General features: G+C 43.8%; 2 protein-coding genes across 5 annotated transcripts in view; one reads left to right on the plus strand and one right to left on the minus strand.

Annotated features, from left to right (window-relative positions):
- LOC116332305 (B-cell lymphoma/leukemia 11B-like) overlaps positions 1 to 11,761 on the plus strand; it is a 37,076-nt gene extending 25,315 nt beyond the window's left edge. For all 3 annotated transcript variants that reach the window (XM_031755221.2, XM_031755222.2, XM_039599198.1), the window contains exon 3: positions 6,389 to 11,761. In XM_031755221.2, coding sequence (XP_031611081.1) covers positions 6,389 to 8,454 — 2,066 coding nt within the window. In that variant the 3' untranslated portion in view covers positions 8,455 to 11,761. The remainder of the gene's footprint in view (positions 1 to 6,388) is intronic.
- Positions 11,762 to 19,526: 7,765 nt separating this feature from the next.
- LOC116332310 lies at positions 19,527 to 20,881 on the minus strand. 2 transcript variants are annotated; one of them, XM_031755226.2, is made up of 4 exons: positions 20,802 to 20,881; positions 20,651 to 20,706; positions 20,300 to 20,440; positions 19,527 to 20,215 (listed from the first exon to the last, which is right to left on the minus strand). In XM_031755226.2, exons 1-4 carry the CDS (start codon positions 20,825 to 20,827, stop codon positions 19,719 to 19,721), a joined length of 720 nt encoding a protein of 239 aa, XP_031611086.1. In that variant the 5' UTR covers positions 20,828 to 20,881; the 3' UTR covers positions 19,527 to 19,718. The 2 variants fall into 2 exon arrangements, with proteins under 2 accessions (XP_031611086.1, XP_031611085.1); XM_031755225.2 differs by having other exon boundaries at positions 20,300 to 20,563.
- Between the last annotated feature and the right edge of the window lie 5,732 nt (positions 20,882 to 26,613).

The raw sequence follows: 26,613 nt of genomic DNA on the forward strand, positions 1-26,613 counted from the left end.
GCTTGCTGTTTCAGTAGGTTACTGTAAAACTGATTGGGTAATTTTAGGAAAAAAATATATTGCTTGGGTTTGTTAGAAAGCTCAGTTTTCTAGGTTAAGAGTGTTTAGAAACCTGCTCCGTCTGAAAATGTTGACACCAGCGAGCGTTTTACTCATTCACACGGCGGCTACAGGTGGCTAAACTTTGAAAACAGAACTTGAGGTTGTAAAAACCGCCTTCGCGAGTGACGTATTTGCCCGTTTTAGAGGGTAGGACATTTTCAACAAACCTTGTGCGAATCCACTAAGTCAATTTCTCAATTTGTTTGTGAAAGTGGTTTTTGAGTTCTCGTATTATTTCTGTTGGAATTTTCCCTTCATCACCCCCACCCGGTGACGCCGCTGCTACTGGGTCCTTTTTTTAAATTTATGTTTTGTCTGTTTTTCATGCTTCTGTGTCATGGTAAAATGGGTAGGAGATGGAACAAGAGATTAAAGTGGATGTAATTTTTGCCTGAAAATTGAAATGCATGTGATAAAGACAAAAACAAAACAACAAAAACAAAGTGCAATTCTTTTTTCTTTCCACGCTGCGTGCAGTTCTACTTTTTCCACTTCTTTTCCTCCCCTCCTTCCTTCAATCCCCTTCTCCATCTCACTCCGACTTTCTTGCATCTTCTTTCAACCACAAGCACGACTGAGTGTCATCCATTTGTCATCATCACATGACAGACAGCAGACCCCACAAGTGTGTTCAAAGACCCCAAAACACACACACACACACACACACACACACACACACACACACAGGCGCTGGGACCAGTTAGGAGCTGATAGCGATGAGTCAGGCTTAGAGAAATGGCACAGAGGGCTTAGCTAATGCACTTTATGGAGCTCCCTTTTTCTTTTTATTCTCCCTTTTTTCTTTATATCACTCCCTCTTTCTCCCTCTTTGTCCTAGAACCTGAGCCAAAGTCATAGCTCTTTACTGACGGAGAGGTCTTGCCAGTTATTTTTCACAGCGTGTCCTCCGTGCCCTGGCTGGGATAGCTTGCCTCATGGCGGTAACATGCTCCCTCAGTCGTGCTACATGAGAGCCTCCTCCACTCATGCATTGCTGTGCAGCTGGACCTAGTCAGTGTGTGTGTGTGCGTGTGTCTGTGATCAAGTTGTTGGAGATACCTGATCCCTTATATTGTTCATTTGACCCACATAGCAAAAGGCATGAGGGTCAGGGTGGAGTACCCAGATAGCATGTACAGGTGCTTAGTGTGTGCGTGAGAGAAAAAGAAAGACAGGGAAAACAGAGAAAAACACGCAGATAAGTGAAGAGATAAAAAAAAAGAAAGGAGGCCATAATAAAACACATCATAATAAATATTTATATATATATTTTGTGTGTGGCTCTGAGTCTGCCACACTTTAAAAAGAGTGCTGTTTCTTTAAAATCCCATCTGAGGCTGTCAGGCATTTCAGCTGGTCATATTGGCTGCAGACACATACACACACACAGATGTATATGGTTAGCAGGCTAAAGCTGGTTTGAGTTAGCATGGAGCCAGCCACACTGTGTGAGAGCCTTACCCCCTGCCTGCTACTGCCACCCTCCACAGTCTCTCCACTTATTTCTTTCTTTCCATCTCCCTCTTTCTTTACCCACCTATGTGTGACTGTCAGCGGGGTTGTACTGTAGTTTACCGTCCAAACTCCCTATCCCCTGTGAAGCAGACACACACACACACAGGCTTCCACAGTTGATCTGCGTGGCCCTGTGTCTCCTGATTAGTCTGCTTCATGACAAACAAGCCATCAAGAGCAGAAAGGGAGTGCAGCACAGAAGAAGGAGGAGGAGGACGAGCGAGAGGGATAGTTGGGAGAAGTGAGGAGGAGGAGGAAGAGGAGGAGGAGAGGAGCAGAGGTTTGTGGGGGGGCAAGGGGTGAGGTGAGGAGGCTGGGACCCCTGGGGACCCCTAGATCACAGCCATGCTAATGAGAAGCTGCTTTGCCAGCAGCAGAGGTGTCAGCTAACCCCTGACAGGTGCACACATGCGTACTCCCAGGGCTTGTGCAGGCGTGTGCACGCGCGTCAGAGGCAGTGTGAGTGCGTGCACAGAGGCGGAGAGGAGAGGAGGGGCTGCAGGGGCGCAGGTTTGTGTCCCAGTGGCCTAGCCGGCGGGCGGCTTTGTTCTGTATGCAAATCTGTCGCTGTGGCGTTCTGTCGCCCTTGATGGAATGTTGGAGCAGTACAGCGAACGTGAACCCCAGGAATGCTGCAGTGTGTGTGTGTGTGTGTGTGTGTGTGTGTGAGACGCCGAGTATAGCACATCCTCTCTAACCCAGTTGTTTTCTTGTTAACAACCAAAAACCTGCACTGGCTTATTCTTTTTTGGGTTGTTTTACATTAAAGCAACATTGTTCTACACTTTTCATTCATGCTGTTTGGTTTGGCGCTGTCCAGAAGTTGGCGGGTTGGAATTCATCGCTACTTATTTTCAGTTATGATTGTATTTCCCTGAGCTTTCTGAGAGTTAATTTGGCATCAGCGAGGATTCATTATCATCCACTCGCTGTTCTCACTCAGCTGAGAGGCTCCTGTTTGCCCCTCTCGTTGAAGGCTGAGTCTGTGGAATTCTGTTATCCTTCTGTGGTCTTATTATAAGTCCATCTGGATTAGCACACCTGTTAAAGGCCTCATAATGTAAGTGTAATGTAAATGGAGGAAGCCCATGCTTTGAAATATAAATCAGACTAGCTGGAGAGATGGAATATGTGAATTAAACACAACTCCATATGTCTCCGCCATACACCTGGTGTCTACGTCAATCCTTACCAGCCTCGCACCAACTACACTGGCCATATGCAAGCAGTCAATGTCATGGCTCCCCTTCCTTCACTGGCATTTTGTTTGTACTTTTTAAGGCAAAATAATGGCTATAAAAGGCAATCTGGAAAGAATAAAATCTGATGTAAAGCTCAGATCTTAGTCCCCGAAGTCTGGGTTAATTGGCCTGGTGGTTTAGTAAAAAAAAAAAAAAACAACCCAGGAGAGAAGGAGAGCATTATTACTGGCCCACCTCAGCTCCACGCATGTGCCAATGTTTTAATAACTTCCTCCAGGCCTCCTGGCCCTTAGCCCTTGTTTTGTTGCACAGGACAAAGAGTTGCCCGCCTAAGCTGGTCTCGGTTCTGTATTGTATTCCTCTCTTTCATGGGAAAAGTCTGCAGGAGTGAACACCTGGGCTGGGAGTCTTTTTGAGGTGAATCCCATTACACTAGAACATTTACAAACCACACTATTGCTAGCAAAATGGAAAAAAAAAAACCAGCAAAATGCACTGTACCACATTACTGAATCCTGCTGTGACTCCATTTCATTTAACCTCTCTTCTCAGTCTCATTCACACACACGCTGAATGTGTGTGTGTGTAAAGGCTGCGTGTGTCTGTGTGCGCATGGTGTGCTGGAGTAAATTGGGCGATTAGGTCCAGCATCAGCGATCGCGTAGAGAGCAGAATGTAACTATTCTAACTGGTAGTTGACCTTGGCGGTCAGCGGTGGAGGGGTCCCTGCCTGTGTGTCAGGCAGACGACTGTAATTACCACAAACTGAAGCATGACACGGCCCACCGTGATTCTTTAATGAAGGCTTTTATTGGCCGGAGCACTGTCGAGCGACGCTCTCTCAGCATGTGTGGAAGTCTTTATATAAGAGGAAGAATGGAGAGAGGATGTCTGCAACATAACTTATTTGTGCAGCTGTGTGTGTCATGGCTCGTAGTCGGCGAGCAACATGAAGGTAGTGCCCTGTGATGTTACTCATAAGGGAGGCTGCAGGCTTTATTTTACTGCTCACGTCAGGCAAACGTGTCCCCTGATTCCTAGATGTACCAACACTGGTATTGGTATCAGATACTAGAATGATAGGATCGATACTTTGTTTCTATCCTGTGAGTTCACTGTGAGTTGTGTTACATTGTGTTATATACCTCAAACAAAAGATGTCAGATTTTTTTTCTTGTCTTTCAAGTTTATTTTATTTATAGCTTATAGCATGTTTAGCCACAGTCCTTTAGAGACAGGCACATTTACAAGCCAGGGCTCCCAAAAAACGCAGTTTCAAAATATATGAAAAGCTGAAAGGTGTGTTTTGTTGTGTTAATTAATTATTATTAAAGTAAAAATCACATTGATTTAGCGGTCGTTAAAATGAGTTCAGAACTCGCAAATCATTGACGATTCATCTCATAAGTCATGACACACTGATCTCCATTACATAAGGTGGCTTTATGGGTTAAAAGTAACAATATTGGTATCAATATCAACAACACTGTTGAGTATTTATACTTGATACCAAAATTTGCAGCACAGCACTTGCTTTCTATTCTTTCCCCGTCTCTGTTTCCCCGCCTCCCCCACCCGGCTTGCTTCCTTCCTTGCTTGCTTGTTTGGGAAGTTGATGAAATTTGTCTTTGGCCGTCATTAGGCAGCAGCCATCAGCTGCCACTCTATTAGCTGCCACGCTTCCTTTAACAGCATATGGCACGGCTGTGTAAGATATGACAAGATGCAAATGTGTTGTTGTAGCGGTGGGGGGCTGGAAGGTTGTGGGACTGATGTTATTTGATTGGATAACTTGTACTGATGAGTCCTTGTGCGCTGACAAAAATGTAGACAAAACTGGAAAAAAAAAAGAGAACACCAGTCCTTCTCCTAAACTCACATTTTCATCTAATATTGATCCATGTGCACTGATGAGATTATTCAGTCTATAGACCTAACTTGCTCCCTGGGGACATGTAAGCAGCCCCTGTGTGTGCGTATGTGTGCTGTCAGTGTGTATGCGTACGTGCACGCGTGTTTAGCCAAGCACGTCTGGCCCTTAAAGTCCCTCCACCTCTCTTCTTACCCCCTCTCCTCCTCCTCCTCCTTTCCCCTTCCCTCTCTCGCTCTCTTCTCCCCGTCCAAGCTGTTAAGCTGTCCAGCTCTCTGCTGCCAAGCGGCCGTGTGAAGCTTAGCCAAACTAAACACGGGCAGGCAGCCCGCCACTCGCCCCACACATACACACAGACGTACGCAAAAAAATACATCCACATACATGTCCGCACACACACGTTCACAAACACACGCTCGCGCATACGCATTAAGTAGCGGGTGTCAGGTCATGTCCCACCCCACACAAATAGCGAGAGCGATGGCTACACCAGAGCGATAGCAGAGAAAAACAGACAGAATCAGTAAATGAGCCCCTCATTAACTCTTTCTGACCCTCTCTCCCCCGGGGAAAGCCAAACCAATCACACCGCCAAATCAGCTTCCTGTACTAGACACTGATCCAACATCAGCTTTCGCTCATCTGTTCTCCACAGCGCGAGTATGTGTGAATCTGTGCAAGTGTGTACAGAGGTGTAGAGAGAAGGCAGACGACGAGTGAAAAAGGAAATGGAGAAAAAGGGAAATGTGTTTTATATTCGTCAGCCAATGGTTCAGGACTGCTTCCTTGATCACACAAAACTTTGAGCAATACTAACTTTCCCTTCTTTGTTTTGTCCCTGGCGGGCTTCAAACTTTGGGACCACCGTACCAACTTGACTCCGCTCGCGGTAGCCACTGATGATAAAGTAGATGCAGATGGTTTGTGAGCAAACACGAGAAATGTGGAAATGCCTCTCCAGCACGAGCCTGTGTTGAATTAGATGAATCTCTACGAAGGCCCTTTTTATGAGTCACAAGCAGGCTGACAGGGCCACGCCACAGTGACTGATAGATTCATTTGGCATTATTAAGTCTCAACATTTAAAGGGCCAATTTGTCAGTGTGTGGCATATAGCTCTGTGCGTGTGTTTGCATGTGGAGTCACAACAGATCACTTTACTGCTGTTATTACATCCGTGACGTAGAGCTTTATTTAATGTGGATACAGTGTCGGCTCTTGCTGTTTACACATCGTCTCGCCCTTCCTTCCTTCCTTTTGAGTGGCTTTCTTTCTCTAGTTCCACATCTCACTTCCCTTCCCCAGCTCCCGCCCCCACCTCCCTTTTTTCCCCTTTTCCACTGCTGCCTACCCTTTCTTCATATGGAAATGACAAAGTAGACGAGATGGATCTGTATATTAAAGCCAAGCTGACATTAGAATTAGCATAATATGCTGCAGCCTAAGGGCAATACCTGCCACCTACACTAGCCTGTAGACACACGCCCTGACTGCACATGCATTTCATACACTACACACACAGAGACAACACAAAAGCCCACAGAAGACGCTCACTCACAGACAGAAAAAGAATGCGCAGTTCATTTGCTTGTGTTTATTAAAATATTATGGGTTGGTTTAGTTGTCGAAGGAAAAAAATTATTTCTGAGTTTCTTTTTTCGTCACTGATGGTGATTTGTTTTCCTCTCTTGGTCCACAGAAAAAGATGAGCCATCCAGCTACATCTGTACTACGTGTAAGCAGACCTTCACCAGTGCCTGGTTTCTGCTTCAGCACGCCCAGCACACTCATGGCATCCGCATCTACCTGGACAACCACCCAGCCAACTGCTCCCTCACTCCCCGCATGGCTCTGCCTCCACCTCCAGGAGCTGACGCCTTGCCCCGTTCCCCTCTCCCCACTTTCCTCGGTGATGCCAACAACCCATTCCACCTCCTCCGCATGGCTGCACCCCAGCTCAGGGATCACCCCCATCCTCCGGGTTACATGGAGACGCGACTGCCCGCGACACCGCCCTTTGTTAGCCCACCGCCTCCCCCAAGACCACCTCGTGAGCGGCTGGGCCCAGAGGAAATGGGGCTGCTGTCACAGCACCCCAGTGCCTTCGAGAGGGTGATGCGAATGACCCCCATGGAGCCCCCGCCCATGGACTTCTCCCGTCGGCTGAGGGAACTGGCAGGCAACACAACCAACAACGGTGGACCCACGCCTCCTCTCTCACCCAACCGTGTGCCACCCATGCATCGTCTCCTGAGTCCCACGCTTTTCCAGCCTGGATCCCAGCTCCCGGCGTTTCTTACCTATCCCCCTCAGCCGCCCACCTCTCAGGGGGGACACGGCTCTTCGAGCCCTCCTGACGCACAGGGTCAGAACCAGGCCCCGGGGAAATCAAAATCCTGTGAGTTCTGCGGCAAGATTTTCAAGTTCCAGAGCAACCTGATCGTCCACAGACGCAGTCACACAGGTGAGAGGCCGTACAAGTGCCATCTATGTGATCACGCCTGCTCCCAGGCCAGCAAGCTTAAAAGGCACATGAAGACACATATGCACAACAAGTCTGGGGCCATAACCGGCTCACCAGAACAGGGAAATAGAGGCGAGGGGGGAGAGGGTGAAGAGAAGAATAGGGAGGGAGATGCAAGAGGAATGGGGATGGACAATGAGGAGGAGGAGGAAGAAGAGGAAGAAGAAGAGGAGGAGGAAGAGGAAGAGGAGGAAGAACTGCAAAATGGCAGTCGGCCAGATTCCAACTTAAGCGAGGACTCCCAAGAGTTCACCCAGAACAGAGAAAATGGCTCGAGACAGTCTCCCAGTGAGAAGCCCCCGAGCGGGGATAGAGTAAATGACAGTGGCGGGGTGGGCATCATGCACCCCTACAACCATCTGGACAATCACCTTAGACTTAACCCTAACAAGAGAAGCTTGGAGAGACAACCTAACGGCGACGGCGGAGAGGGGGTTGAAGGAGAACGAGAAAGAGAAAATGGGAGGGAACCTGACAGACAGCGAGAGGAGCAGGAGGACCAGAGGCCTGTGATGAATGGCAGAATCAGTGCATCTGAAGCAGAGTGCTTTCCCAGGCTGTTCCAGAGGCGGCCCACCCCCATCACCAGCCCAAGCCCCTCCAACAACAAGAGGATCAAGATAGAGAAAGAACAGCTGGAGATTCCCCCGACCATACCTCTCATTTCCCCGGAAAACGTCTACTCTCAGCTGCTGGCTGGCTACGCTGCTTCGCGCCACTTCATCAGAGAACCTTTCTTGGGATTCACTGACTCCCGTCAGTCGCCGTTTGCCACCTCCTCGGAGCACTCCTCTTCAGAAACGGGAAGCCTCCGCTTCTCCACCCCACCTGGGGAGCTAATGGAAGGCGGGAGTGCCTCGGGGCGCAGTGGCAGCAGCACCCCACACCTCCTGCGGGGACCCGGACCTGGCAGGCCTCCAAGCTCCAAAGAGAGGAGGAACGACACCTGTGAGTTCTGCGGCAAGGTGTTCAAGAACTGCAGCAACCTCACGGTGCACCGACGCAGCCACACGGGGGAACGGCCCTACAAGTGTGACCTGTGCAGCTACGCCTGCGCCCAGAGCTCCAAGCTGACGCGCCATATGAAGACCCACGGGCAATATGGAAAAGAGGTATACCGTTGCGACATCTGCCACATGCCCTTCAGTGTCTACAGCACACTGGAGAAACACATGAAGAAATGGCATGGGGAACACTTGATGGCCAGCGAGGTCAAATTGGAGCAAGCGGACAGAAGTTAAGCCAGCAACCATTAGTTACACAGCATACAGTGTACCCAAACACTCTCTCTCTCACACACACACACACACACACACACACACACACACACACACACACACACAAAGAATCCTTATAACCACTTTTTCTTCTGCAATGGGGCTTGGCTGGATAATCTCTCTAGAAAATTTTTTGAGAATGATTGATGTTCATCCTTTTTTCTTTCTTCTTTTTTTTCCTCGTCACAGAAACTGCCACCTGAGAATATAAACAAAGGGAAACTTTAATGAGAACTTGCCTAGAATGCCTAACTAGGTGTTTCTTGGCAAACTGTCTGAGGATTTTATCAGTTAGGAATCCATGGAGCCTTTCTACTGTGCAATAATTTCTGTATTTATTGGATTTTTGTAATGATATTTGGCATGTGCAGGTACATCTTTGTGGGATTTCATATGGAGTTAGTTTTGAAATGTGCTTAAAAAAAATAGAATTTTCTTTACAAAAATGTGATAAAAGAAGTCACCCTTAATACAAATTTTCATTCTTTTTTCCTTTAAGGAAGCTTATTATCAAGTGAGAATAAATTTGTGTGAAGCAGGTAGCTTTTAAAAGTAAGATAACTAAATAAATAAATAATTGTTTTCTATATTAACTGCAGCAGCGGACTACAATCCATTCCCTTCGTACAGGCTCAAAGCACTGAATGTCAGCCTGACAATAAAACAATATGGCGGATTTTTAAAAAAGTCCAGCATTACCTTAGAGATCTGGTGAGTTCCTATTAATTTATTCAGGGAATTATTATTATTTTTTGTCCTTTTCAACATTGGCATGTGAATAATTTGAAAATGCAGTTACTGTATTGCTGTCCTTGCTTCACAAAGGACATAAATAAAGGTTGCACTTGATGGAGAAACCCTTAACTGATGCTCAGTACATTCCCAGTGTAGGTTAAAACCACCATATTTAATATGTTGAATAAATTGAGACTACTTGTGATTAATGTGAGAAGGAGAACAGTCCTGTTTATGGTTTGTAAATATATTATTTTTTTTTATATATGTAAAAGTAGCCCTGACTGACCATGAAATATGGCCGAGACTAAACAATCAGAAGACCAGCTGCTTGCGTCGTCCACAGTATATGCTAAATGTAACTACCATACATTATTGCTTTATCAGACTGTCCGAGTACCCACGACCCCACCTGATGTGTGCTTTACTTAAAGGTAATTTGTTAATCCAAACCTGCTTCAACACTCTCTAAATCGTTCTCCATCTCCCTCTCATGTCTGGCACGGCGACTCTCTCTGACCCAGGTCGACTTCCTGTGTTCCCCTCACGGCGCACAAAATGGTTTCAGATGAAATTCATAACAGTCCGTGTAAAGCGTACGTTCTCCTCTCAGCGGCGCGCTCTAAGCCCTTCTCTGTGACGGCGTCTTTTCAAATCAAATCAAATCAAATCAAATCACCTTTATTGTCACATCACATGTGCAGGTACACTGGTACAGTACATGCGAGTGAAATTCTTCACAGTTCACTAGCTCAGATTCGTGTATTAGCGCTGCTTTTAAAGGGAAGCCTGTTCATTCGCCTCACAAAGTGATACGGGTTTAACTCTCAGTAACAGATTTTGAGACAGTGTGCGAGTTCGTGTCTTCTGGGGATTGGAGTTTTTATTTTCTGCATCGTTCATTCTGAAATGAATCTGTAATATATATATATATATATATAAAGAGAGGCTGAATGAGTTATGATAATTTTGAGCACAGCTGCACTAAGGGATGGCCGGCCGACCTTGAGTAGCTCAGAGCATAAAATGAAAGATTGGAACTGAGAAATGGAGATGTGAGAGAAAGAAATGGAGGGAGAGAGAGCAAGACCTTGACCAGGGAGAATAGTCATTCAAATGAAATTGGGAGCATATGAAAAGTGTTTTTTTTTTTCTGTAACCAAATGCACATCTACTCGCCACATCTTATAACAGACCATCAGAGTGAGACAGAGTGAGCGTGAGAGGGGAGGGAGACAGCAAAGCCACATGAAAGGAGATTGAGAATACATCTTTCATTTTACTACTGCAAATCTCAATCATCAAAAGCATTGTCACTTGAAGATTTGACCTCCCATTTTGGCCTATTTTCAGGTTTTATCTGTGCTATTTTGTTTTTAAAAGAAACTGAACTACGCGGTACCTTGAATTCAAAGTGCTCTTTTTTTCTTTTAATGATTTTCGAAAAGGAAAAAGCTGTCGAGCTCTTCATAAGCTATTCACTTACCTGCTAGTTCGACATATTTTATCAAATCGACTTGAAAAGTGAGACTGCCTGAAGAGCTACTTTCAGTTTGCTTACACGTGTTGACGCACGACTGCAAAAGAATCAAGGTTCTGTCGAGAACGCACACGTTCCCCCGAAAGCCCAGTTTCAGACTTAGGCCAAAGTGAGTCGTGCAACTGGAAGAGTGGAGCCCTCACAGTGTCCCAAACACACACACACACATGGACATTCAGTCTTACAATATGTTTACAGTGTTGAAGTATGCCATTAATGAAATACTCTGTGTAAGTGTTTAAAAATGATAATAAACTATTGTTTTCCTCCAATGTTTTCTCAAATGATTTGAATGCCATAGCAGTTTTTGTATGATTATCCTGGTGGAGGGATTTTATCTACATGAATATATTTCTGTATGATTGCTTGTTCACTCTATGGACAGATTTTTTGTTTTTTTTGTTTATTTTTTAATGTAATATTACAGAATCATGCCAGGTTATCTTTTTTTTTTTCTAACAGTGGTGCCATTATTGACTTTTGGTATCTTCATCTTTTTAAGTATTTTTTTCACTTGTCTTTGTTTTTTTAATGAATTTGCTGTTTTTTGGTGAAGCTATGCTCCACGGGTGTAAAATAAAATGATTTTCAAAAATGAGAAAAACGAATACAGTGGTTTTGTGCAGGAATACTTTTATCGAATCATTTTATCAGACATTCATGGACTCCTTCTTCTTCTTCTTCTTTTTTTTGGTGTTTATCCTCATGGTTGGTTGAAGGTCTTGTGCTAGCACATTAAAATGTAATTTTAAATACATTTTCATATTTCACTTTTCACAACTTTCACTTACACTCTTTGTACAAAATAGTTTCCTTGTTCTCTTTTTTTGGGGTGGGGGTGGGGGGAGGGGGGGTGCATCATTGTGAAAAAATAAGTGATTTCAGAACAGTACACATCTGCTGTTTTGAACATATATGTATTTTTGTAATGTGTTGAAAAATCAATACAAGAAAGCCAACACTTCAATAAATGTTGCAATTGCTCTATGATTGAAACGATTTTCCTCTCTGATTATTTCTTCTTCCTTTGACTCTGACGCGGCCGTGGAACAGCTACTGTGCACGACTTTTAATTTTAGTGCACGTCTAAAATGTGAACAGTCATCTGTTTTCTGAACTGCGGCAGGCATCTCTGTAACACATTAAGAAAAAGTTATTTTTTAAATCATTTCACTGGGCCGACACACACGAGAAACTGACTTCTGCATACACTTACGTACAAACCAACAGAAACAGCTGCTCATAATTTAGTATAACCTCATAATCTGATGTTGGTTCTAAGTGTGCTGCTGATCTGCAGATTGCAACATGAATAAAAACTATACAAAGCATACGCCAACCAAACAGAAACCCAATTACTCTTACCTTTAATCTAAATTTTGTATGTTGTGGAATTTATAGAAAGAAAGGTTTGCTTCCACGGTCCAAAAACATGCACGATGGGTTAATCTGTGTCTTTAAAGTTGCTGTTTGTATATGAATGATTGGACTTGAGTGGACCTGTGCAGAGTGTGCAGCTGTGATAGGCTCCAGCCACCATTATGACCCTGCTCGGACTGATGAGCCAAAACATTATTCCTACTCCTCAGTGAATTTTTGCTTATCCTTATATGCTTTATTGCATTTTGTCAAACCCCCCCCCAAAACTCTGGCCACCGATTATGGATATTACTGATGTGGTAAACTGTTAAAGCAAAGACTCATGTCTTATGATCATATTTAAGTATGAAGTGAAATTGCTGGAACAGAAGACAAAAAAGGAAAGCCAGATCAGATAATCCATTCTGACTCACAACAACAGAAGACAAAAGCATATTCAAAAGGGTTATGACACTGTGCATGGCGAGCTAGTGTACTGCACTGCTGGCTTTGTCCAATTCTTTGTGAGATACTATAAGTGCATAACTAAGCATTTCTCTGATGCTGTCCAGTTTTAAGTTATGAGACAATTTCCTGTACTTACAGTGGAAGAAAGAAATCTCCTACTAAATCAGTCATGTTCAATCTCGATATTTATATAGCACCAAATCACAACAACAGTTGCCTCAAGGTGAGGTGGATTGTAAGGTAAAAATCCAACAATAATAGGGAGAAAACCCCAACTATCAGATGACCCCCTATGAGCAAGCACTTGACAACAGTGGGAAAGAAAAACTCCCTTTTAACAGGAAGAAACCATGCACAGGGAGGGGCAACCATCTGCCACGACCAATAAAATTGAATTGAATTGAAATCGAATCCTAGAACAGAGCGGTCCTGACTGAACTGCACTCTCAGCTGGATCTTTCTAAGTTGATATCTTTATGGTTGAAATTCAAGAAATACCTATCATGCTGTCAGTGAGAAATCTCGCTGCCTTGCAGACATTTGGCCGAATGCTGGGGCAAGACAAGACACAGATGGATGGTAAGTACAGAATCTTGATTAGAATCTGATAAACCATATTTCACAGCGCGCTAGCATACCAGCTCACGGATAAACAAGACACCTTCTTATATGGAACCTCGGCGATAACTGCTAGTAGAACTCCTTTGTTCTTACTGAGAGTAATGCTATGAATGTGACTCATAGGTTTTTATTTCTGAAGATGGCTGTTGACGGTCTCACGGTTCATAAATGAGTCTTGGCATGAGTGCAGGGACCCATCAGGTATTTCTTGATATGAGGCCAACAGCAGTCAAGTCTGTCCTCACTTGAGCCTCCAGGCCATTGGATAGCATAACAGAAATAGTGCGTGTGCAGGACGCGCGCGCTCAAAGAGAAAGTTCGAGAAGGGAGAGGAGAAACACCACAATAGGGTGGAGGTGGAGGAGTAACATAGGGAAAAGAGGCTCGCACTGGGTGGGTTTGTGTGAGAAAGTCGAATCAGGAGGAGCTCTCGGCGTTCTCGCCACACGCAAAGGCCCAAACAAAATGTCCCAAAGCTGCGAGTGATTCAGTGTGTTAAATATGATTATTACTGTAAAATATTCTCTGGATTGCCAGATAAGAAGCTACAAATACTCAGATGATGGATTTGGTGCTTGAAGAAATCTGACTGTGATTTTGCCGACTCTGTGTGTGTGTGTGTGTTTGTGCCTGAAGGCTGACATCTGGGTGCCATGTTGATGATTCTGGTCAGCAGAAATGTGCATGTTGAGAAGATGTCACATTCCCACAGCTCTTATCCTAGCAATGGCATAACTATTGACATAACAATTGGAACAGTGTGACTGTGCGGATTGTTTGTGGCTGCAGATGTTTTTAATGAGAGAAATAAAATACAAATAGATTGATCAAAGTTAATATTTGCTCAGTCTATTTCTCACCAACTACACGGCGGATGCGTTTTCTATGGTTTTTCTAAACATTTTCTTTTCAGATGGACATGTTTGAATACAAAGCTGAGTTTCCGCTTGCAAAACTGTAAATCACATTACAACCCTAAACATCTTATTATACAGCTTATTTTGGTGCAACCTTGTGCCCATATTGAACTGTCTCTTTTTTCAAAAGGGCTGCTCTCCATCTAATCAGAGACATTCCAGCCACTTCTCTGACACCGGCTCGTTGCACACATGTCACACGAGTTTAAAAAGCTCTCTTTTAAGCTCACGCAGAAGAAGGCTCCCTCCTGCGTGCCCAGCTTCGTGGGGGAAATGTGGCCACAAGCACCGCTAGTGAGGTGGCGTTGTATCCTCTTCGCTAGAAAGCGCTGGGCAGAGGCCTGCAGTCACAGACAGTCTGTCGCGGAGCAGTTGATGGGAAATCACGATTTGGAGTAAAACCGCGTCCTCGGAGAACAGGGTGTCAGCAGGGATTGTGGTTCGTGTCCTGGGCTGCACAGAACCACGAGGTCACCGCAGAGACCCCGCTTTCCAGTGGATGACAGGGCTCAGGCCCCACTGGCCTCTCTGTAGATATCCAGTTAGTAATCTGCCAGCCCTGACCAGGACCCAGTCAAATGACGCTGCCCGCCCAAAGAGCAGACGGCGCTTCGCCCTGCGACATGCCGACCAGAGTAAATCCAGCCCAGCTGGCTGCTCTTGGGAAAAGAAGGAAAAAGGGGTGGAAAGAGGCATGGAAGTAGGGGAAGGGTGGAGGAGGACTGGATAGAGAGAAGAGCAATTTAGAAGGGCGGTCAGAAGACAGAAAGCAGTGTGGTCGATGGTGGTCATTCAACAGCTGTGGCTGGGGATGATTCTCTCTTCTGGGAGAATCTGACCCAGAGGAACAAAGGCTTTGTGGTTGTGTTGAGTGTTTAACTAGAGGACAGGAAATGCAGACTTTTTTTTACAGCGGGAAAAAAACTCAGTGGGAGGTTTTGGTCGTTTACAGCATAACCATGTCGTCAAGCATCATAACAGCACCCATCTCAAAACAGAAATGACAACTTTCAGATGCTATAATTGCTCCAACCTATATTCAAAGGATTCCTCAGCTACAGTAAGCCTGAAATCTATTGTTTGACAATTAGTCATTAGAGTTTCCGTTATTTTCATAAGCTCTCTTTTCACTTGAACAGTGATTTTTTCCCTCTTTTTGTCCTCGAGTGATTCGTTTTTTTTTAGCGCTTATACAAACTTAGTGGGTCGTGACTGCACAAGTCCTCCTAACCACTGGCCGACACCTCACCATGGAGACACAGTCAAGCAAAACGTTTATTTATCTTTACGCTCCAGCCACACCCTCGCTGTCTACATATTAAAGTCTGCTGCTTCTCTTTCTCTTTTCATTCAGTCACTTCATCACTTGCTCATAACATCATTCTTCTTTCGTTCTCGGCTCTTTGTTTTCTGTTTCCTCTCCTTCCTGTCCTTCAGCTAGATTAACGCCTTCTAGATCATTTTTTTTCCTCATACGTCGAGTTCCCCCTCTCCCTCTTCCCTCTTTCTATTTCTCAGATAAACTCTTCCTCCTCTCTGCTCCCCTCTGTCCCACTGTCAGTGTAATTCCACTGGTGTCAGACCTCCCAGGTAGGCTCCTACACAGGTAGATAGCTGCTGTGGTGGGGAAGCTTCTGTGCTGTCGGCTTCCTGACGCCTGACCTGCCCCCCCTCCCTCAAACACACACACACCCCCTCACACTCATACACATGCACACCTTGCCTCAGGGGGGTCAGTGTCATTGTTGACATTGGACACATGCTCGTTGTGGTGCAATATTAAATCTTCTCATTTGATTTGGACTGTAATTATGTCGTAAAAACAAACTGGCTGTGAAGCCATGGCCCGCCAGTGTGATCTACTTTCATCAAGTGCAGACTGGCTTAATTACAGAGTGCGCCATACACCCATCTTTCACTGGGCAGCTTTTCCTGCAGCTTCTTTAAGCCATCACATTCTTTTATTGTGCGTTAATCACAAGGCAATTTGGCCGTTTGCAATGGCTGAGGGTAGATTTTAACACTGGTCTGTACACATCCTGTGGATTCTGAGGGGAAAAAAAGTCAAGAGTTAAGCAGATGTACATGGTAATGGAATACGATGCCTCTTCTATTTCTGCGGTGCACTTAATGATATGGTTTTCATCCCACAAAGGTATTCAAATTCTCTGGTGAGAATAAAGGGGCTTTTTTTCCTGGTCTTTGTACACTTCAAATTGACTGTGTGAAGTCAGATAGATAAGTAAACTTAACAATAAATAACCAAATCTCATCAAAAGAAATCACACTGATGTGTGAACGTCTTTAAATAAACTGTGGTTCTTTTATCTTGTGCATTATCTTAGGATGGAGCAATAAAGCACACACGAAATAACACACGTGTATTATCTATGAATTTTATGGGCAAATTATTTCCACATAGGGCTTCAGCTCTTTATCTGGTCTTTACAGCCACGCAACTGAAATACATGTTTGTTTAGGCTCACATTTGCCAAATGGTTAAGTCGAACCAGATTTCACCTTCACATCAATGCACACAGCAGGATGCCAGATGCCCAATCACAGCATATGGTAACAAAGTGTGAATTTTTGGGGGGCTGTAATTCATGGAGTATATTTTGAAGCAATGCTCATGCTCTGATACAACAAATATTCCAGCCAAATAAATACACTGGCTGCTTGTGGTTGTCTGTCTGAAACAACAGGAGTGTTTCCAGTTAAAAGGACAAAGTGGACATCAGAGCCTGCGAAACCTCCACACACCACTTTCAACCAGGAGAAATGTGATTTGAGTCTCTTGTGAGACCATTTGTTTGGTTTTCACTCACAGTTTGCTCAAATTTAGGCACCAAAACTCTTCGACCCCCTGAGATCAGTTAATCTTAAAATGTAACCATAGTCACAACAAACCGCCTCCACACACAACCTGCAGATTTGTTGATTTACAGGGGAAGAGTATGAGCAGCGTCAGAGACGTAAAATGCAACAAGTCCAGTGTAAGGGACTGACATGGCTGTTCTACACAGATGCACACACGGCTTTGCAGATATTCGTCTAGACACGAGTGTTACAACTAAAGAGTGAAACCAGGGTGTAAAATTCACAAATGTACGGCGGCCCCGAGAGAGAAAAAACAAAACTTGTTGCAAGTTAAGAAAACAAGAGGAAATAGAAAAATGTTGGAAAAACATGCAAAAGATCACAGCTGGTCCGTTGCATTATTGTCTCCAAAAAGCGCTTGTGTTACATTTTGTGTGCTTTTGCAGCATTTTTCTATTTGCTCTTGTTTTCATTTAGTTGATCTCATTTGATCTCAGTAATGTGTGTATGAAAACCTATAAATAAAGCACCTTAAAATTCTTCCTTATCTTTTCGTTTAGGGCAGCACAGTGGTTAGGACTGTTGCCTCATAGCAAGAAGGTCCTGGCGCAGACTTTCTGTGTAGGGTTTCCATGTTCTTGCTTTGTCTGTGTGGATTCTCTTTGGGTTCTCTACCTCCCTTCCACAGTCCAATGCAGGCGTTTAGTGGGTTTATGTTACCTGGAGATTCTAGGTGTGAATGGTTGTCAGTCTCTCTTGTTAGCCCTGTGACAGACTGGCCACCTGTCCAGTGTGCACCCCTGCTCTTTCCATGGTAGCTGGGATGGGTTTCAGTCCGATCCTGGATTGGATAATTGGAAGAGAAGGGATGGATAGATCATTTAATTTAAAGAAGTATCCTACAGTGTATAAATGTACACATTTAATGGATAATGCAATTACAAATCAGATGATAAATAGTCTCAGATGTCTTAAAATAAGTAAGCATTTTAACAAGAAGTTTATTGTTCATAGTGTGGTGTGGCAGGCCATAGATGACTTGTCAATATGAAGGCTGTGAAACTGATAACGTAGGGTTTATGATCCATTCTTCAAGATTTACAACACAGCATTTCCTGGTGTAAAATACAAGGAAGTCAAAACATTGTACCCACTGTCTCTGCAAAGCCACTCAGTGGGCTGGTTTGGACCCACTGACAAACTGGCTCTGGTCCCAATTTAACTCATGAAACCATCACTCAGAAAAATCACAAACACCAATACAGCAAATACATGCTACAGTTACATTCATGATGTCAGTGGTCAGTGGGTACTAATAATCCATAGAATATGGATACGGCAGGGTTCATGTTAGCGATGAGTGAGTGAGGGAGGGATAAAGGATGGATCTATCTGGGGACTCACCCTTTTATGTCTTAATAGATGAAAAAGAAAGACTGTGAAAGCTGAAGGGTCACAAAGGGAAAATTCCCTTGTTTTTGTCCCTCTCTGCCGGCCTTTTAAGATGGGTTCATCAGCGTTGTGACAGGTATGTGAAGTGGACATCTTACTAGAGGTAATTGCCATTTCTCTCCTGTGGGTCATTGTTTGTCCCTACGCCCAACAAGACCATTACAGAAAGAGGATTTTAGATTGTTACAGCAGCACAGCTTCGGATCAAGGCTCTGCAATTCTGTCGTTCTCTTGTGAATAAGAACCACAAAGATAAAAAAGTCAAAATCTTCCAAGCAGATCCATTAGCAATGTGCTGTGCTGTACATAAACATAGTAAACACTCCCCACTGATGCGGTTCTTTAGCTAGAACAGACTGCTGTGGCTTCACTGCAGAAACTATTATGGTGCCACCGAGGAGTCATAAAGGTGATTAACAGCCGCCTCTAATTAAAGATCAATGGAGAGTCTTTCCGAGCCGATTTGTTATGTGAATTAGAATGGTGTCCATTAATGTCGTCAGGCAATATCACTGTAACACTGGGTATTGATGTGCCCTTGCTTGAGAAATAGCACAGTCTAAACTGTAGTTCATGACATTAGGATTTGCTTATTAATGTCCTTTATTCGTAGCACGGCAAACTGCGAGCAGCCTCCTAGATGAGTTTACAAATGCATGGGATACAAGTCATCAGAAGACTGATAAGCAGCATACATCTTTCTGCTGGGTTTGAGGTAGTTGTATGCAGTTGCATTGAAGTTTATAAGCTAATCTGGTGTGGGCTGAAGTGCACCATTAAGTGCACATAATGCATGATTCTAATAAATCTGCTTGTTCAAGCTCAAAAGCTTTGAACCATCAGTTCAAGTGTTATGAGCATCTAATTCTAGGGGTGTTGTAGAAAATGGTTAGACGAGATGCTTTTAGCATTTGCCCCATTAAACAGCTTCTGTCATTATTGGATATGTGAACTCGTATCCCCAATGGCCTTTACATGTTTCTGCTGAAATTTGAGTGGACTACAAACCATAAATTTAGAAATCTTAAGTGTCATTTCAAGTAATGTCTTTTGCCATGTCAAGTCATTTAGATAATGCTTGTACTGAAAGAGGGTGGACAAAAAACACCTCATAGAGACCACAGTATTTGGGAATCAGATCTTTATTGGGCAACATTAAAGTTGGCCTTCAGAGTGTCCTCAGGGTTCCCATTGCTTAAGCTGCATGCACCTGCTAAGATGCACAGGCACGGCTGCTCAAATCAACCTGGCTGTGAGTGGAATCCTTGCAGACCCACTCCACCGCGAGGCCTGGTGTCGTCCAGCCACTTCACAAGCTAGTGTAGCCAGCTACTGTGATAGTGCGGCGAAGACTGGCTTGGCTGCGTAAGGTCATTAGGATCAGAGCTGGCAGGATGGTCCTTTATGTAATGCGTGTCATGCGTTTGCTCACTCCCCTGCTCAAAACTGGTGCTGTAGTGAGTGACTGTGCCCGGAGGATACTTGCCAGTAAAAAGCATGTAGTCCAAAAGAGGGTATGCAGACCATAACCCATCAAGGTCTGATACCAGAAGGTCACTGAAGTCCTCATTGAAACCTTCAGCATCAGGATAAGACCCAAAGCCTTGCGTTTCAGTTTCAGATTCAGAGTTGCCATGCTCAAAGGCTCTCTCCACACGAGACAGTTCGCCTTTCTGGAATACAGGAGGAAGAGGGTCTGGTGCTCCCACATAGCTGTAACTCAACAGCTCGGGTTCTGAGGCGAACATGGGTGCACTAGGAGGTGGAAATTTGTCAGATTGAGGGCTGGGAGGCATAACTGCCCAGCTGAAGTCTGAGCACAAATGTTAAAGAGGGATGTTGAGTATTATGGCAAGCTTATATTAAGAGTTCATTTCTACATGTCTGTACTAGTTACCTTGATTTAAGCCCAGCTGAAAACTTGGTTGTGTCAAGTCTGCGTGGGAGTCACTACTGTATCCTGAGTATGCAGACGCAGGATAAGCAGAGCTGTAAGAGCCACCTGCTGATCCACTCTCAGCACTACTTTCAGGGTGATCTGAATTTGGGGCAAACCAAGAATCAGACGACACAGGCACAAACACAGCAGAAGGTACTTCCCAATAAGAATCAGCAGGAGATTTAAAGTAACCACTGCTGGAGGTGATGTCAGGATCCCTACCTGCACAGCAAGATAAGTCATTAGTACAACTTTGAACCAGATTTTTAACATTTGGAATCAGAAATGTTGAGACTTGTTGAATTTTACCTATTTTTACAGGGTAGCTGTAACTAGCTCCACTCAGCATGACAAGCAGCAAAGCACTGTTGACATAGAAAAAGTATTAACTATAGCAACTTGGCAGAAACTAACAACACCCCCCCCCTCCCTCCCTCAGAAAATATAACCACTCACTTACCCTATGGCAAACCAAACACCCATCATGTTGAATGAGTTGCTTTATAGCCACTGCTGCCCTGTCAAAGCTTTATAAATGCTACAATGACCTGCCCTGACCAATCAGAGCATAACGAGTTAACAACACACAGCTGCACAGATAAAGGTGGAGCCCTCAACCTGAAATTTAAGATTGTCCAGTTGCAATTATTTTGTTCAGTGCAAAATGTTTTCTTTACATACAGTTTTGTACCTCACTACGTGAATGTGTTGGTTCAGTGATTTTGATTGGTCACTTGTTTTATCATGGTTTTCGTGCACAAGTAATTCAGCAGCATGTCCATACTGTAATGGGATGGACATTGTTTAGGATTCCTCAGAGTCTTGCGTTGTTAAAGATAAATAACATTTTAAAAGACAAGAAAGATGTCCTATGCTGGTGGAGCTAAAGTGCCAAAAGGCCCGTCACACGGCTCCCTCGGAAAATATTAGATTTCCGAAAGATTTTTACGGCAAACAAATCATCGGCGCCAACCGAAAACTGGGGTGCAGCAATTTGTTTTCTTGTCACAAAACTTTAACTCGAAGAACATATCCTGTGAAAATTGATAAACAGCGCAACTATATGAGAAAGCTCAATGCATTTGATAGAGCACATCCCTTCATTAAGATCTTATTCCTCCATACCCAGCTTGAGACTGTGCCAAATGTGCCGCGGTTCTGCATTGTGACAATTTCCGGCTCTTCAGATGTGTATTTCCTGGCTTTCTAATCAGAATGTTATTTTGTATCTCAAAAGGGGCTCCATTCAGCCCAACATTAACAACCCTCGTCTGAGATAATGTGGATGCTTCGGGCCATAGGCCACCAGCTGCATCCACTTGTCAGTCTTTGGTACAGATGCCCTGTCTGTCTGCTGTGCGAATGAAACTCATGGACTAAATTGGCACTTATTGTGCAGAATCATTTTATGTACGCATTTTAATGTGCCTCATCCAATTCCTTAACACGGTTTAATTTTATCTGCTGACAGCTATCTCGGATTTTAAACTGATTTAAATAGAAGGCTCCTGTCCCACTTGTAATTTATGTCTTTGAGTGGCCAGTGGAAGCCACGTAGAAACGTTATGGATCTTTGGATTAAGCTCAAATACTCTCAGGCAATTTAGTCAAATCTGCTGTATTTTCTGTGCATCATATTAGTTTCTCATACAAATCAAATGAAGAGAACTCAATTATGATGGATCAATAATTCAGCATTCTCAATTATGCTTTAATTGTAAGAAGCAATATCATCCAATCTTATTGTGTGGATAGGTGTTGTTGCTCTGCAGAGCTTTAGCTGATTGTTTGTATGAGATTAGGGCTGTGTATCAAGGAAAAGATCAGGCAATGTCACAAAGCCTTAGATAGCCGGCAAGTGATGCGCATAGACACTCCCGCAGACACTCGGATACACTCCCAAATACACACAGACTCTTAATGACATGAACACATAACATAAAGCCAAATGCTGCCACTAAAATTTGCATGGTGCTCAGTAATGCATTAGTGAACATCACTTGGCAATCTGTTCATACGGGCTTAATTGGATTTTAATACCGCCTCTGATCTTGTTTTCTAATTAACGGCGGTGGCTGGCAACCAAGCAGAACCATGCACCCAGCAACACCTTTGATCCCGGCCATATGGAGTTCCTCCAAGCACGCCGGGGATGTAAAAATCCCTCACCTAGACGTGGGCGAACAACAGGCCCCCGTATCAAAATGGATGGGGTGAGGAAAATGAAGGAGGGTGGAGAATGGAGGAGTGCGGCGAGAGGGTGCCGAGGGGGGTGGGGGCCGGCTCGGCGGCGGTGGGGGGCGGGCAGTGGCATGTGTCATCCACACATCCTGGCGGCATTGTTATTGATTAATTTCGCTCACGATCGGTTGTGATCACAGATACATAAAACATGAGAGGGGGGACTAAATGCCTGTACACCTTATCATCCCCGCTGCCATTCGACACCCCTTCCTTGCTACAGGGAAATGTCAATAGCTTTTCTAATCTGTTTACTTCTCCCCTTGTGGCCACTGCTTTATGCTTTTGATGAAGGGCTGCCAAAAATGTGTCCTTTTTTTACCCTTGCTTTTGCTGTTTTGGCAGACAGAGTGTGGGTATTAAACTTTACATCTGCGTAGTCACCTCAGCTGTCACGCCTGCTATTTTGCTATTTATCAGGAGATCACTTATAGGTCCTGTACCATTTTAAAAGTGCCGGACTCGTGGTTTTTCTTTACGTCATCAGCCTGACAGAACGCAGGCAAAAGCCAACCTGGATCCTTTGCAGAAAAGGGACAAAAATCCAACAAATAGCCACCAAAATATAAAACACGCCACATAAACCATGTCAAAAATTGCACCACAAAAGCAAAAGCAGACAAGAAAGAGAGATGCCGTGATCTTGACCCTACCAGTATTATCATCTAATCACTATCATCTGTATTGCATGTTTTCTGTTAGTGTAATTGAAAGACCATAAATTCTTTTGTGAATTCTAACGAAAAAAAGCAATTATATCCCTTGGAAACTGCTGGATATTTGACATGTGTGAAACAGTAACTACAAGTAACATCATAACAACACTGCGGGGAAAATGAGCTTTTTCAATCATCTATTGAAGAAAAATTTCAATGTTATTCTGCAGACAGAATTAGACCCCTTCCCTCAGAAGCTAGAAATGCCTCTTTAGCAGAAATCACTCATTCCTCATCAGCTTGCTGAAAATTTTGACCACTCTTACATTCAAAATTCCTTCGGTTGTGAGATTCGTGAAAGTTTTCTTGGATGTACTACCTATTTCAAATCCTCCCACAACATTATGATGGTATTAAATCTGGGCTCAGGCTAAGCCATTCCATAACCTTTCATTCCTTCTTTTTGAGGTATTCTGTGGTGGATTTGCTTGTTTGCTTAGGATCGCGATCCCGTTGAAACGTCGTCTACCATTTCAGCTTCATTTTTCGGACAGATGGCCTCAAAGTAACTTCGAGCCCCTCTCGCATGATGCAGAAAGCGTAGCCGAATCAGTGCCTGCGTGCAGACCTGTCCTCGAGGCAGTGAAGCAACCCCAAACCAGAACATTTTTGGAGAGCAAAGACATTTTCCTGGCACATTTTCCATTTCATTTAAATTTGGGCAAACTCTTTGTGTAGACATTCAGCAGAGGTTGTCAATAGATGCACTTTGACACCAGTAGTTGCAAAAGTTACCCGCACGTCCTAGAGAGGTTTTGAGTCTGCTTTTAGGTTGAAATTACTGTGCAGGCCAGTCTTGGAATTACTGGCAGTCATTTAAAAAATCTTCACCACTTGGAGATGATTTTCCTTACCGTGGACTGATTTATTCCCAAAAAAAACCTGGAGATCTTTTAAAATCCCCTGCCAGACTCATGGGCATCCACAACCTTTTTTCCCCCCGAAAGCTTTAGAGAGCTCTTTAGATCTTGGCATGTTGACACCACACACTTCAATAGCAAAGAGAACAGCAGACCCAAGACGTCTGAGGTTGACCTAGCTCCCTAAGAAAGCTGTACCGTTGGCTCCGGAGCTGGAAACCCTGATAATTTTATGAATTTGAATGTGTGATAAAAGCAGGGGTGCCTGTGACATGTGATGTTTCAGTTTTGTCTATTCTTTCATATTATTATGAAAATAACAAAAAATGCCAACAATCTGTAATTTGTTTGAGGATCTCATCTGTAGACATGTTTGTTTCTTTTTAAAGAGATTAAGACTTTCCTGAAAAACTGACATGGGATGTACAAGCAAATGTGGTTTTTCACATGACAGATTAGATCTTTGTAACCATTTTATCAATAGCATCTCATTAAAACATGCACTGCACTTTTATGTGGAGGATTTTGACTCGTGTGCAGGATAAATATAAAGTGAGCAAATTAACTTAGCAACAGGCTACTAGCCAAGCGTATTTAATGATCACCAATATACCAAAACAGCCAAAACATTAAATACAAACCTATAACAGAATAGCCAGTAGTACAGCTTAATAAAATGAAATAAATATCATAAAATAGAGCAAATGTCAAACATTACAAATCTAGAAAAAAGACAATAAAGGTAAACATAACATTTATACAGTTATTCATATAAAAAAATAGCAAAAAGGTCCATCCATCCATTTTCTTCCTCTTATCCAATTCAGGGTCTCGGGGGGATGGAGCCTATCCCAGTTGCCACAGGGCAAGTAACACGATGCACCCTGGAGAGGTTCTCAGTCTGTCACACGGCTCGCACAGAGAGACAGGCAACCATTTACACTCCCATTCAAACCTGCAGCCAAATTCAATTCACCAGTGTTCACCTAAATTCATGTCTTTGGACTGTTGGAAGAAGCCAGGGTACCCTGAAAAAGCCCACGCAAGCACGGACTGAGCATACGAGCAAAGAGAGGCCCCGACAGGCTGGCGGATTTCAGCCGAGGACCTTCTTGCTGTGATGCGATGGTGCTAACCACCGCGCTGCTCTAATAAAGTGACAACAAAGTCAGATAGCGCAGTAAATTCACCAAAGCAGAATAAAAGCGGCATGCTAAATGCTGTTAAAAAACAACAAAACAGGCACAGCAGATGTCAGATGACGTTCAAGTGGCTCAAGAATATCAGCGTTAAGTGTTGTGACATTGCAGGGTTGAATTAAACTCTTAACATGAGAGAACAGATGAGTCTCTGCTACACAGATGTGTTGCAATGTAAAGACCCAGAGGGCGAGGTATGGGAGATTTCCTGCATCTGTCCAATACGGCAGCAGAGCTGAGTCAGTCTGTCAGGGACAGTGCTCTGCTGACCGTCCAGTAGGTGGTGCAGGGGGTGGTCAGGATTATCCTGCACTCACTCATAATCACCCCCATCCTGATCACTTTATTCAGACACACTATTCACACTATACACCTTTAGGATAATTTGTCAATGTACAAGTTCATCCAATAGGGTTACAGCTGTGATAAAACTACTGAGAAAAATGGTGTTGCAGGATGTATAATTGTGGTAACTAAGGGAATATTTGGGAAGCTGGCTGCGGAGAAGTTTGGCCTCTTAATGCTGGGAAAGTGAGGATTTTAAACCTGAACCTAAGCAAATCTTGTCTGATTAAGAACAAGCAAAATCTATTATCTTACACTTATCTATCATTTATCAGGTCTCTAATGTGTCACAGGACGACATTTCACACTCACCTGCACACAATAAAATAAAATAAAGTAAAATTTAAAAAAAGAGTTTCTTCTGGTGTCATAAAACCAGTGTTTGTTTTTTTCAGTAGGGCATTTCAGCAGGAATATCAGAGGGCGTAAAAACTCGTCTGACTGGTAGGAGAGGCCGCCATTATTTAGTTTCTATGGGTTATTATAGATTTGACATCAGGTGAGAGTAATGATAATACATAAGACAATATGGCAGCCAGCCATGCATGGTGATGCTGGTTAGTTCAGCAAGCTGCCATTTTACTGCTGTCTGACAGAAAGAAGCTAATTAACTATGCATATTAATTAAAAAACCTGAGATCTATAACAGGTGATTGACAACCGGAGGTGGGGTAGGGGGGTGTTTTTAAAGGGTGTCATTTTTTTTTCCAAACTAGCAGAGTGTTTTGTGTAAGTTTAGATTAACACGCCCGGTTTGAAACAATATCATTAGACTAAGGATCGTGATTCCTGGATAAGTGTTGATCATGGCAGCAGCAGCAGCAGCAGCAGCTCTGATTGAAGACTGTTTAAATCCACACAGGCGCTCATGCTGCTGTTTGGCAAATCGCTCAGACACTCTGACATCAAAT

The sequence above is a fragment of the Oreochromis aureus genome, linkage group 15 (genome assembly GCF_013358895.1).
Source record: "Oreochromis aureus strain Israel breed Guangdong linkage group 15, ZZ_aureus, whole genome shotgun sequence".
Lineage (NCBI taxonomy): Eukaryota > Metazoa > Chordata > Actinopteri > Cichliformes > Cichlidae > Oreochromis > Oreochromis aureus.

Excerpts from the sequence above, each read along its gene's own strand:
- LOC116332310 (XM_031755225.2), bottom strand. The coding sequence starts at position 20,827 with ATGATGGGTGTTTGGTTTGCCATAGG. Across the intron at positions 20,707-20,801 it reads GGTGTTTGGTTTGCCATAGG|TGCTTTGCTGCTTGTCATGC; the intron begins GTAAGTGAGTGG and ends CTATGTCAACAG. Across the intron at positions 20,564-20,650 it reads CAGCTACCCTGTAAAAATAG|GTAGGGATCCTGACATCACC; the intron begins GTAAAATTCAAC and ends CTTGCTGTGCAG.